Here is a 14038-nt window from a genome sequence, read left to right as displayed (position 1 = left end):
AGAGCATGTATTACGTATGAACAATCGTTTATATCAAAACAGGCTACTGATAAACAAATTAATGTTCCAGGGAGTTCATGGGTCTTGATTGATTTCAGTATTTCGCAAAACCTGTGGTCATTATAATGATCTACTTTGCCGATACAACACATTATTGGGTCAAATGATGCCTGACGCGTTTCATACCGACTATTAGACCATTCTTTACACACTAATTTTTATTACGGATTGCTCTATTTACCTGTTTAAGATATATGACCCACAGCGGAAGTATCCTGTCGACAAAGGATGCTTACTCCTCCTAGGTGACTGAATCCAACTCTAGTATGTCCGGAGATCGGTGTTTGCCCAGCTCCTAATTTTGGACACATTATAGGAGTTATGTGAGCGATCACTGTTCAATATCTTCACTTTTTCATGCAACCTCGTAAATCGCACGGCATGTAAAAGTAAAACTAAAGATTCTTTTGGATATGGTTTTGAAAACGGAAGTGTGTTGTTACGACAGGCGTTGGTGGGATGCAGAACCATCATCGTCTCGACCCTGAGCACAATGCACATTCCCTGATTAGTTGTACTTAAACTACAGCTGTTGTCGACCACACGTAAACAATTAACCTATCTATTAAGTTCATTCGCTCAGAAAGTTCTGTAAAAATAGTTCAATTAGGCAGGTATTGAGATGTATTTAACCATCATTGATATCACTATAAATTATTGGTAGTCATTTTTAGTTGTAGAGCAAGACTCCGATATTGGTGTTGTTACTGGAGGAATCGTGGGTGGATTGCTATTTTTGGCAGTAGGAGTGGCTATTTTGATAATTATAAGGTAAATATCGCCCAAGGTATTCCAGTATTAAATGCACATTAAGCGTTAACACAGTGATGAATTCATTCATTGGCAGACGAAGAAGGTTGGGACAAAAATCAGTGGAATCTAAGAGTTCGCTACCAGGAGCATGTTCCAGAACGAAAAACAAGGCAAAAGCAAATAAATATACGGAAGGTACATATTTTTTTTAAATTCATGTTCAATAAAATTGTCTAGTTATATCCACTGTAATTATTGATTTCTCACGTTTGGGGCATATTTACAAGTCGTTCTCGTCCGAACATGAACGCATTTGGGTATATGTTTTCCCATTCATTATTTATATTTTCGGATCGTTATTGATTACGGTAAGCAATTGGGTCAGTAAATATGAACCTTAAGATAACGAACTTCCTCTAATCCTCCAATTTTTATAAAACTACAAAAGTCGGATCAGATATCTTGGAAGAGTAAGCATCTTCTGTCGACTGGTCACATCCGAAGTAAGCCCTATATACTGATCGGGTACACGGAGTGCTCTATAGTTAAAATTAGCGTACAAAAACAGCCTACGATTTGATATGATACAAATCAAAACAGCATCTGCCTCAACAGCAGGCTGTATTGGTAAATTGGTAAATTAGATCGTTATAACGATCATAGCATTTGCGAAATGCTGACTTTAAATGAGACTGTTTAAACCTCTGTAACCTCAACTTGTTTATCAGTAGTCTGCCTCGATTTAAAGACTGATCATATACAGAACAAGCTCTTGCATATCGATTCAATTGAGAGACATAAACACGAAATGAAACTGATACTGAAATAATGCTACATAAATATGAAGTTGACAATGGAGATGCTCACCTCATCCCATTTGTAATATAGGTGAGCTGTTAGTTTGCCATTTAAATCCGTACGAAGCATTGTAAGCATATCTAGAAGACCTTATGGTAGTACATATATTTATTTCGAAATCAAAGAGATGTATCAAATCAAAATATGAATTTGAATGGATATTGATATAGAAATATTATAAACTCGTGTCAGGTACGTTGATGTCTTAAGCCAATATGAACTAAATCCGGTATAAGAACGAACGTCAATGATAAAGCAGGTTAGTTGTATAATGTTATATCCCGCTCGAGAATGATTCGCTCATATGGTGATGTCACCATTGCCGGTGAGGGCTAAATAACTTCGATCTATGCTCAGAGCCTACGGTCTTTGAGCAGGGAGAGTTTCATCGTGTGATACCTGCTGTTATACTGACACGTTAACTGAGTGCGTATTTTAATCCAGATCCCAACTGAAGACGTCAAATATTTGAACAAAAAAGTTTCTTTCAAGTCGTCTGTTTTCTTTAATAGATACAGTGTAATCATAAAAGGGGTGATTGTTGCTTTTCCAAGCTTCTGGTAGAAGACAAGGTTACAAGTCTTCAAAACTTACATGCCTTGTCACAATAGGTGATGACACGATACAGAACTCTCACTCCTACGGTAGTAAGTGCCTTTTCAAAAACCATAGCCTTATTCTTATATTTTACGCTGGGGGAATCCTGAACGACAGTCATTACGTATGTATTCGGTATCTTGACGCAGCACTGGGGAAATCCATCGAACCCGGACCTATCAGTGACAAAGCAAGTAGCTTAACCTCTATCTCTTATCTTAACAGCTACTTTTCTTAAACACCCGGTGGACGTACATCTGTATTGTAGAAACCCCTGACACTGGATCACTAGAAGAACAAGAACTGACAGTGACTAGCTCTTCAGATGGTGGTTATTACAACATCGCATCTGTCAATTCCTGCATTCGCGTTGAGGATCTTCAGAGGATAATTGCGGAAAAGAATCGTAAAGAAAACACCATATTCGCTGCAGAATATAAGGTAGCCAGTTATATTCAATAAAATATTTATAGATTAAGAAATATCGTCCGTAATGAAGTGTGTGTAGTTATGTAACCATTTCCATTGCAGAGATTACCAACAGGAAACAGTGAGATTTGTGGAACAGCGCAGAGACCTGAGAATGTGTCAAAGAATCGCTTCAAAACAATCTTTCCTTGTAATGTTCATAAGTTTATTCTAATTTATGTTAAGGTTTAAAATTTGAAAACGCATTTTTAGTTATTCCTGGTTTAATCTGATTCCTTTCTAAACGTCACTAGCTTTACGTACCAAGTGCAAAGGAAATGATACTGTTTCCCATTTTGTTAACATATGTTTGCCAATTAATAGATGAACACTCGAGAGTCGTCCTGGAAGAGAAATGGAATCCGTCTGACAACGACTACATCAATGCAAACTATATAAAGGTCAGTTCATTTAATTGTACATACGTGTGATATACATGTACAACCACTGTGATAGCTCTCAAAATCAAAACAATATCATAACAAAATCGTGATTTTGCTCTGAGCTTCATTGCCGCTTTCATTGTTGCAACCGAGAAATTCTCAAGAATCATCCAGGTATTGATTGCAAAAAATGCTGTTAAGATCTTAGATACAAGATTAAGTGTTATCGACCATTGAAATTGATAACTTAACCCCACAAGCCTAGTTACAGTAATGTAGCTATACTGAATAATGAATCGTGATCGAAATAAGAATCAAAGTTCATACACCCTCAATAATCATATTTTCAGGATAATGACGGGAACGCACGATTTATAGCTGCACAGGGTATGTTTTTCAATGAAATTATATGAAAATCATTTAACATCAGTGTTTGTACTTAAAAAGTATTACTTGTATATTAAAAGATGTGTCATGTTGATTTTTCAGTTACAAAAGAAAAAGATAATAAAGAAACAACATTATTAATAATTTTGTTAAAAATTATCAAACAATTTAGGATTCAAATCGAATTTTGCTTCTAGGTCCTAAAAAGACTACAATTAAAGATTTCTGGAAAATGATGTGGCAGGGAAATATCAAAACGGTTGTGATGCTGACAAATATTGTTGAAAACGGAAAGGTGCATATTCTTTATCATCAATACCAGCTTTAATTAGAAACCGTGAAACGCATTGATTTGATGACTTAATGTTCGTTGAATTCATCAGAGTCACATTAAAAAATTAAAGTTTGATGAAGTGGATTAGAATGTCGATAATTCTTTGTTATCAAATGTATCTTTGCAATTCAGAACATAATCCCTTTCTTTCAAAGTATTTGTAGTGTCGAATATCATAGGAGATTGACCAATATCATGTCAGGGCCAGCTTTCATTCGACAGAATTTAATCAGATCGGTGAATAAGATATTGCATATATATATATATATATATATATATATATATATATATATATATATATATTTCATAACGGATTGTTCCATTTTTCAGAATAAATGTAGCAGATACTGGCCAGATAAAGACCAGTCCCTTTGTATCGGTCCGTGTACAGTAACTCTGTCCGAGGAAGTTGTTTACTCTTTCTATGTTGTTCGAAGACTCTGTGTTCAGAACAAGGAGGTAAGTTTTATTGTTGTGTATTTAGATCCTATATGTCCTTTCCTCGGTTAGAAATTGAAACTATCTACATTTCTCTTTGATTTTTTTTCCTTTTTGATCTCAATCTAAACCTTAAGTTTGATGGAGAGCTTCATTTATTATAGTTTTACTGCGAACAGATAAAACTACAAGTCTTAGTTTAAATATACTTGAGATATATTTTAGCATTTGCTTTGAGAGAGGGATCAAGCAAACCCCCAATGCAAAATGCATTTTAAGATAACTACAATCAAATCGTACACCAATTTCAATTTGCCATTACTTTTGAAATATGTAATCTCTGGGGTTGTTTTTGCTATTATCTATATATTATGTAAATATTATGTTGCTTTCTTTACAAGAGCATCAATAAAATGTAAGAACAATATTTAACAATTGGCCCTTCCCTGGAACCAAAACCCATATCCCTGGGATCATGAAATTTGCAATGTGGTAAAGGATGGCACTCTCCTTTTCATGGCCATTTAAGTTTTCTTTTAGTGCCAATGCATTAAATATGTTATTAAAATTGTTTACACATGATTTTGCATGTATCGTCAAGGTTGGTCCTGCTCCAAAGTCAGAACCTCTATCTTGGAAAAGAATTTACCATTTACAGGCCTCCTTGTTCTATGTTTCTAATTTCTCTTAGAGATGTGCGGTCCCAGAAGTTTACAATTTGGAAAATGGTCAAATGTTGTCCCGCCCCCAAACCGTGGAGGTAAAGGCCTCCTGAAATGTATTATTTATGTCTCCCTTTTCCAAATACCGATTTCATAATTATTGAAATGATAGTCATCAAGAAGTTTAAAATGTTCAATAGTAAACGGACGACGATGAACCCTGACCGATCCCAATAGGGTTCTTACGAAGAGACAGCCACTACCTTTTCCTCAGTACAGTGTTGAGTCGTATTACTCAAACGATTAAATGATCAACTTGAATAGTTTAGCTAATGAAAGGTGAAGATAACGAACAGTGGTCAATCTCATGACTCCTACAAGCAATACAAAATAGATAGTTGGGCAAACATAGACCTCTGGACACACCAGGGGTGGGATCAGGTGCCTAGAAGGAGTAAGCATCCCCTGTCGATCAGTCACATCCACTGTGTGTTCTGTTTTGTTTTACATACCTTCAGTAAGCGCAACATTACACATCCCATGTTGATTTCTAGCTAAGTGTTTATATATAACGAAGAGGCATATTTCATTTATTCAACAATTATCAAAACTTATTTCTTCTGTAAGATCAAATTCAAGCATCGATAAACAACGGGTTAATTTCAAACCGTATCATCGTAAGTTGTCATTTACAAAAAGAAGGTAACTCACTTTCATCTGCCACTTTACTTTCATATTTTTTGCAATTTCAGCGTAATTTATCGAAAACGAAAGTTTGTTTTTTAAATTAATTTTACGATATTTAGTAATCAGTTCAGATTGTATTATAGATTAGATATGAAACAATATTAAAGGTGCAATTAGTAACTCTGGAGCAAGCGTTTAGGAGTTTATTAGCAAAATAGCTGTTGATTGATAAGTATAGATTTTTCACAGCTTTCGCAAACGAACATTATACAGTTTATGTTGACTTCTAGCTAAGTTTACCGGTTGCGGTAGCTCAGTGGTAGAGCGTTATCGTCATTACATGGAAGTCGTGAGTTCGAGCTCAGCTCGTGACGTGATCGCGTTAAGCTTAGGATTTCAAAGTAGGTAGTAATTGACCCTTCGCCAAACGTTCAACATTCAAAAGTGATATTCACGGCTCTTTCGCATATGACATTAATAACGGAGGTTTCATGTCGCGGCAGGCGCTGTTGCGATAAAGAACCCTCACTGCTATGTCCTGGATGATATGCATATATAGGTCTATAGATGTGGAACTTCACCTACGGCAGGTGAAATTTCAGTATTAGTGAAAAATGTTCGACGGGATGTACAAAACAACCAATCTAGCTAGCTAAGCTTGTTTTGTATAATGTTTCACAGGCCATTCGTAAGCGCACCATTACACAGTATCACTACACAGCCTGGCCTGACCATGGGACCCCAGAAGAAATCAGTATCATTCAATTTCACAGAGCTGTGCTAAAAACACACCAGCGAAGGTCACCGTTACTCGTCCATTGCAGGTAAGATGATCATTCTAAAGAGATCCAGGTAAGATTTGTTTTCTAAACTGATATAAGTAATTTGGATTACTTATCTAACAAGATTCAGGTAAGATCAGTATTCTTATAACATTCGGTTAAGATAAGCATTCTAAAAACATTGAAGTAGTGTATATATTGATATTGAAAGTTGTGAGGGTTCAGAAAACGACATAATTGTCCCAATGCTATGATCGAGTATGATAAAGGTGGAGATAACGAACAGTGACCAATTTCATATTTCCACAAAGAACATAGATATAAGAATAGGACAAACAAGGGCCTCCATATAACCCGAATAAACTGTAACTGTATTTGTGATAAAACAACTGGCTATTTATGTCTTTTATTTTATCAATCTACAGAATTTAAATCGTAGAACGGTTTTATGGTTCGCTTTTAATTCATATTTTCGAGGAAAATCTGAAAGTAGGGAGCATAAGGAGTTAATTACAATTTTTAGATGAAACTATACAAGAAATATTTATATTGAAACCGATACTATGTATATGATGTTCTTAGGAAGCATGAATGACATTTATTATGATTATATTGAAATGATTGTATACTACTTAGTGGTGGAGTCGAAAGAACAATGATTATCTATTGTGAAATGATTGTACAGTGCTTAGCGCCGAGGTCGTCTTTAGTGAAATGAATGTACATTGCTTAGTGCCGGTGTCATTTATAGCACAGTATTTTTACATTCCTCATTGCCAGGATAATTGATAGTAAAATGATTGTACATTGCTCAGTGCCGGTGTTGGAAGGACGGGGACATTCATTGCATTAGACACGCTGCTGGAAGAAGGACGGAGATCTGGAGAAGTTAACGTGTTGGAGTTTGTGAAATCGATGAGGGAGGACCGCATGACTATGGTTCAAACAGTTGTAAGCTTGACTTATTTTAGTACTGACACAATGGTGCCTTTCAGGTGTATAGAACTCATCAACACGATTATAATTCATTCAGCCCAGTAGCTAAGTACTTGTTACCAGCTTGAAAAAAAACCGGATGTATATTTAATTGCTGTTATAAAATTTAAAAATTAATTTCAAAATTAAGGATTATCTCCCTCAAGCATAGCTCTTATCCTTAGACGAATTTCGGATTTCAAACATTTCGGTTGAGCGTCACTGAAGAGACATTATTTGTCGAAATGCGCATTTGGTGCATCAAATTTGGTACCGTATAAGTTTTACATTATGACCTCTGGGTCGAGGCCCTGCTGGTGGACTGTTAGTCCCCGGGGGTCTCTACAGCCCAGTAGCCAAGTATTTTTTAGTTTCACATTGATATCTGATTATTAGCTCACCGCGGCGAGTGTATTGTAAAGTGCGTAAGTACACAGTTTATGAGAAAAAAACTTTTACCTTTGCAATAATTTTGAAGGGGTGTATAGCATAAGTAGGATATATATATATTTCAGAGAAAGATTCATCATGTCCATTTATTACCACGGCATTTGATCTAGTGACTTTACTTTTGACCTTACTTTAAAATACTATGACCTTGACTGTATAATCATTTTGACATTTTACATACTACTCGCCTTGCACTTTAACCTACTTTTCAAAAAGCTTAAAACTTAGCTACATGTATATATATAGAACCACGGACGACATAGCAATTATAGTGGTGGTTTTTCTTTTCATCAGAAATATGAACTTTCTATGAATGAGTTATAGGTAAAATCGTTTCACTCTGCCTACAGGAACAATACGTCTTTCTGCACAAAGCTTTGTTGGACGGGTTACAGGGATCCTGCGCTGCGATATCAGAGAGTGATTTCCAACTCAAAGCCAAGGACATGCTGGAAGAGACCTCCCCTCTAAATCAAAGACAAGTGTACTGTGAATTTAAGGTACGCTGTGACTGAAATAGATTGATAACTTATTATGAATGATCATAAACCTGTGATATATATAAATGTTTGTAGAGTGTAATCATGGAAAACATATTTGTGACTTCTATTTTTTGCTATTGTTTAGAAATTATTGACACTAAAGCCTGTCTATGACGATGAGGAGAAAGAAGATTCTAAAACACCTGAAAACCTAACGAAAAACGTATCCGTTGACATCTTACCCGGTAAACATACTCGTATTTGAAAGAAATTTTGTTGAACAAATGATCTTGAACAATCTCGTCCAATGCAATCAATGATGAATATTTGTATTTAGCTCAAACTCTTTCTTTTTAGTTTCAAAGCATCGTCCCTATCTAGCAACGTATGTAAAGGGCCGGAACGACTACATCAATGCTGTGATAGTTCCAGTATACATTAGTTTGATATAATCATTTCTAATGCTATTTCAATTTAGCAACATTAAGTTGTTTACTCACTTCAAATGTATAATTTCTAAAATAAATTATCTTTTAAAAGTAAATTCACTCAATACGTGGTTTACAAGAGTAGTGGCTAGTTTGTAAAAGCAAAATGCGATTTAAATTTCTTTGTTCCAGTCCTTCACAAACCCCATGGGATTCATAATTACCCAGAAGCCTCTTGTGGACACGGAAGTGGACCTGTGGCGGATGTGCATGGACCACGATACTGACGGAATAGTGGTTCTCAATGATAAAGACGAGGTGTGTATATCAGGGATACGTAGAGTAGTACTCAATTTATCAACCGTTCATGTCATATGGAGAAAAAATATACCTTTTCAACTTCACCCAGGAAGTCTTACAAATTATCAACAATCTTACAAATCATAACAAATTAATGAATGTCTGCAGTGTCCCATGGTATGATGTTTGTTGTCTCGTTTTAATTCTTCTATGGATATGACAAGCTTCGCCATCTTATTTCAAAGGAGAATATATGGGTCCCGTCTAAAGGGTCATCCCGGACTGTACCGCCATTCAACATTACAGCAAAGAACACAGAGAGCACGACGAATGGCGTGATACAAGGTGTCATTGGAGTGTCTGATCAAGTAAAGTACTGATTACTTGCACCTACACAGTGGTTTAACTCATAAATCATTTGGAGTATATAAGGATTTCACAAATTCTGAGCGACGTGACGTGAATTCGGATCCCTGTAAGGAATTCAAAGTGTCAAAGGGAAGGGTTTTATTTTAAAATGTAAACATATACCGTGACATGGAACCTTCGTTTTATATATCAATTTTAGATGGGTTTATCTTCCCTTCATCTCGATATTATGTTCCAACTCTATTAAAGCACACACATCCCCATACCATAACTCTGAACTTACAGTCGCTTTGCAACCGTGGCACTACAAAAATCTACGTTGGGACTCCAACCCTCTGCATTTGTCTCCCTTCCATAAACACGATTGTTTTCACATACACATATAAGATATTTGTAAGAAAAACATTAGACCGCTGATTATGTGCTTGCTCTCTCTCTCTCTCTCTCTCTCTCTCTCTCTCTCTCTCTCTCTCTCTCTCAATCATGACATGTATTTCTGTTGACAATTGCAATTTTGGAATACACCTCTAGAGAAGCAATTTGCTTTAAGTTGAACGTCCCAATCACTAGTTTACTGCTGCCAATTCCTATTGAGATTAAACCCCGTTTACCTGATCAGGATATGGGGCTCACGGTGGGTGTGACCGGTCGACAGAGTACGCTTACTCCTCATAGGGCACCTTATCCACCTCTGGTGTGTCCAGGGGTCCATGTTTGCCCAACTATCTATTTGTATTGCTTATAGGAGTTATGAGATTGATCACTGTTCGTTATCTTCATCTTGCATTAAGATCAAGTATATTTACAACAAAATACTGTACCTGGGTGATACCTCAATGGAAGATTTTATTCTTAAATTTAAAACAACTGCGCGAATGGCCGATGTAGGCTATGAACGTTTTGCCACATTTTCAAATTCTTGACGTTAAAGTATAAAGATACTAATACATTTATTGACTGAGATTGGGGATGTCATTTTATATTCCATAGTCATGAATTCTTATGTCGCCTTTCATATTCGTTATGATAAATGACACTTGCCTTATCTTTAAAAAAAAATCGCACGTTTGTGTCACACTGTATAGCAAGATATCATGTGTCCAGTAATCATTTGCCATGTGACTAGCGTATTTGAAATTTACTGATCTACTGTTCATTGTGGTTATTTCTATTTAGGATCGTCACAAGTTGATAGACATATCTCAGCTTCCTGCCAATGACGACGAATCAATTCTGAAAGGAATAGAACTGTTACTGGAGAAAACAAAATCATCAACATACAGAACGACCGTGATAAGCAAGTATGTCCCTCTCCATAGTGATATACTTATAGTGTATCGGTTGTGTTCTTTACATTTATTTTTTGTTAGTATCATTGTAAGTCCCATTTTTTAATGCTTCGTCTTTGTGAAGAGACAAACTACCAGTCGTAGGTGAAGTCCCATAAATTATCACCCCTGTATGGCGATCCGCGTGATAGCTTTTTATTGGGTCATTGCTTACCATCACAACAATGACAAAAGTCGTGTTGTATCTCTGACAGTTACCATCACAATAGAAACACAGGGCGTGTTGTATCTCAGTTACCATCACAATAGCAACACGGGGCGTGTTGTATCTCAGTTACCATCACAGCAGTAACAAGAGGCATGTTGTATCTCAGTTACCGTCACAATAGTAACAAGGGGCGTGTTGTATCTCAGTTACTATCACAATAGTGACAATGGGCGTGTTATATATCAGTTATCATCATAACAATGACAAGGGTCGAGTTGTATCTCAGTTATCACCACTACGTGCTGTACCTTAGTTACCATCGTAACAGTGGCAGTGGGCGTGTTGTATGTCAGTTACCATCACAACAATGACAAGGGGTATGTTTGATCTCAGTTAAAGGATCATTGGATTTCAGCTATACTACACACTGCTTTTAAAACGACATCTAGAAGCATAGCTGCAAATATCCCCACTAAACCAAGGAGAAAGACGACTTTTATTTCTCAACTATTCATTGAATGTTTCATAATACAATATCTTTGCCCTTGGTATTTTTATAAATTGCAACTGAGTTACAGTTATGAACAACGAGCGTATGTTGATAATATGGTATGTTTAGGTTAGCGACTGAGAATTCTGATAAAAATGAAAGTAAAATGTTAAAATGTAAAAGAATAAGTATTAAAAAACCATTCGGATATGAATTTAAACGTTTCACACCCGCATACTTTTCATGATGAGTTACCATCACGAATTTTCAAAATAAAATTTATTTCTTAAATATCTTTTATTTATATCTTTCAACCATACAAGTGTTCAAAACGTCAAACAATACTGTAAATGGGGAAATTATTTTAAGTTCGCTATATTCGCGGTTTGGGGTTTTTCCACGTAATTAAAACAACCGCAAACAGTTTTCAAGAGTGACACAATACGATTTGAACAATTTGAATTCGGCGAAAATAAAACCACCGCAAGTACACCTATATGAAAAACCGTAAACATTTAGCACCGCGAAATTAAAACCACTTACGGTATCATATTGCATGCTTATTAATATAGTCTACATTTCATGTTTTCAATAATGATCACGTTTTTCTATAGAGATGGCGCAGGTGCCGCTGGAATATTTTGTGCTCTTCATAATGCAGTTCAAGAATTAAGGATGGATGGGGAAATAAATCTGTTCACTATTGTGAGACAGATCCATAGCAGAAGACCGGAAGTTATTGGGAAGCTGGTGCGTATGATGCGATGCAGATATTTCATCTCTTATATCTTATAAAGCACATTGTAATTGGAGTTATCATATGTTATTTTGATACGAAATTCACGTTCTGGTTGAAATCTTATAATATTATACAGAATAACAATATACAACTCACATTCTTCTTGTTATAATGATAGATGATATTTGATGATAATGCAAAATTGGGACCGGCTTTCTTTTGTTTAAAAATATAAAACTATTTAGAATTCATTGAGAAATTTCTTTTATTTCTAAGAATTAACAGTCCCAAAATTTTAACAAATTGTTAACCGGTGAAGTACGTTTTCAAATAAGAACTATGAATTATATATTATATTGTAGGATGAGTACAGGCGTTGCTACGGCCTGTTGATGACGTTGTTGGAAACTCAAGGAATATATGCAAATTTATAGTTCAGTACGAGGCCGCCTCTGTTGCTGTCAGAAATTCTCTTCAATTTTTTCATCTACGTCTTTATCGATGGTGTGCCTTTAAATTTTCCTAGACCATTTGTGTTTTCGATTTCCCTCGGGAGTTCAAGCTACATATTCTCGTGTTGTTGTGACGTTTTTATCTAGAAATATAGGCTATCCACTTTCGTTGTCGTATTTGGATAGCTTTTCACAAATGCTTACATTTTAGTTTTTGCTATATGTAATTCAAATATCCGCACCTTTCAAAAATGCACGTTCTTGTAAATATATATTTTATCATGTTTGAACATTTTGAAATTCCCGATATGAATGAGGAAGCAATACTTTTTATTTGTCCTTTTGTCTGTACGTTAATCAACTGTGAAATAGGTCAAGCATTTTATAATTGATGACGGTTGAGGCCAATGGTGCAGCTGTGAGTTTGTGATCGAAAGGACCAACACTATTTAGAAAAGTCACATTCGGCAAAACTGAATTTGGTGTGGTTTAGTGGCATATTTCAATGTGTAGGATAAAATGACACATGTTACTTCTAAATAAACATGAAGATAAATACACCACAAAATTTCATTCCAAAGAAACCGGTTTGATAATTGAATTTTGTATAGAATGTTTATGCTAATTGTTGGTTATCTATTTGTGTTATGTTCTATCGAAAACGTGTCGATGCTATCGAGACGTCACCTGATGACCATTTCAACCTATACCTGGCACTAAGGATCGTAGCAGTGAAGATTTATCAATGTGTTAACATCTGCGGCTATCTGCAAACTCGGATTTGAAGGTCAAATATTTGCGACAGCCGAGCGTTTTGCGAAAGAGCGATCATTACCTATTTTTAGGTGGATGCTGTTTTGCATTAGCGGGACTCAAAGTCAGGACCTAATTGAAAAACACACTGCGACCGTTTGGGATGTTTCCTGTAATATAATGTTTGTGTTCACCGTTACTCAATCATCAGTTTGTAAAACGTGTCAGAATCTCCTATCATCTGTTTACATAATTCAATATATTTTTAGTGAATAATAAGTACTTCACTGTTCGAATACCAAGTTGAGTTAATTCATCACTGCTGTCCATGTTATGATGATGGAATATTTTGGAGAATCTAATTAACATCAGCAAACACGGGTTATCACTTCTAAACGCTCGTCGCCATGTTCCTGCCGCCCCTTCGCATAGTATAATTATATGGTGTTTAAGTTTTCGGTGGACAATGGACTTTTTTTGTTTTTTTATATCGTTCTGAGATGTCTTTTCATTCCTTTTGTAATCAATCAATGTGTTTCCTGACATATATTCATAATGGAAACTTTAACTATATGTAAGTCAAAACCCTCACTTTAGTTGGATGTGTATAATAATTCGAATAAACGACTATTCCTATGCATAGACCAGTGACTGTGTTGGTTTGTTTATGTCTATATTTGTAAGACTCCAAAGT

At 35.7% G+C, this 14038-nt stretch overlaps 1 protein-coding gene across 1 annotated transcript; it reads left to right on the top strand.

Moving 5' to 3' along the window:
* The first annotated feature begins 887 nt into the window (after nt 1–887).
* LOC125663413 (receptor-type tyrosine-protein phosphatase mu-like) lies at nt 888–13985 on the top strand. Its single transcript, XM_056147737.1, has 17 exons — nt 888–1008; nt 2537–2709; nt 2800–2887; nt 3061–3137; nt 3470–3506; nt 3704–3801; nt 4171–4299; nt 6309–6451; nt 7225–7360; nt 8185–8334; nt 8462–8561; nt 8674–8747; nt 8937–9062; nt 9290–9412; nt 10590–10714; nt 12015–12150; nt 12502–13985. The coding sequence occupies exons 1-17, from the start codon at nt 888–890 to the stop codon at nt 12571–12573; spliced, it is 1908 nt and encodes a 635-aa protein (XP_056003712.1). The 3' UTR covers nt 12574–13985.
* The last annotated feature ends 53 nt before the right edge of the window (nt 13986–14038 follow it).

The sequence above is a fragment of the Ostrea edulis genome, chromosome 8, assembly GCF_947568905.1.
Source record: "Ostrea edulis chromosome 8, xbOstEdul1.1, whole genome shotgun sequence".
Lineage (NCBI taxonomy): Eukaryota > Metazoa > Mollusca > Bivalvia > Ostreida > Ostreidae > Ostrea > Ostrea edulis.
This window is presented reverse-complemented; position numbering and strand designations above follow the sequence as displayed.

Excerpts from the sequence above, each read along its gene's own strand:
- LOC125663413 (XM_056147737.1), top strand. The coding sequence starts at position 888 with ATGAATTCATTCATTGGCAGACGAAGAAGGTTGGGACAAAAATCAGTG. Across the intron at positions 1,009-2,536 it reads AGCAAATAAATATACGGAAG|AAACCCCTGACACTGGATCA; the intron begins GTACATATTTTT and ends TCTGTATTGTAG. Across the intron at positions 12,151-12,501 it reads CGGAAGTTATTGGGAAGCTG|GATGAGTACAGGCGTTGCTA; the intron begins GTGCGTATGATG and ends ATTATATTGTAG.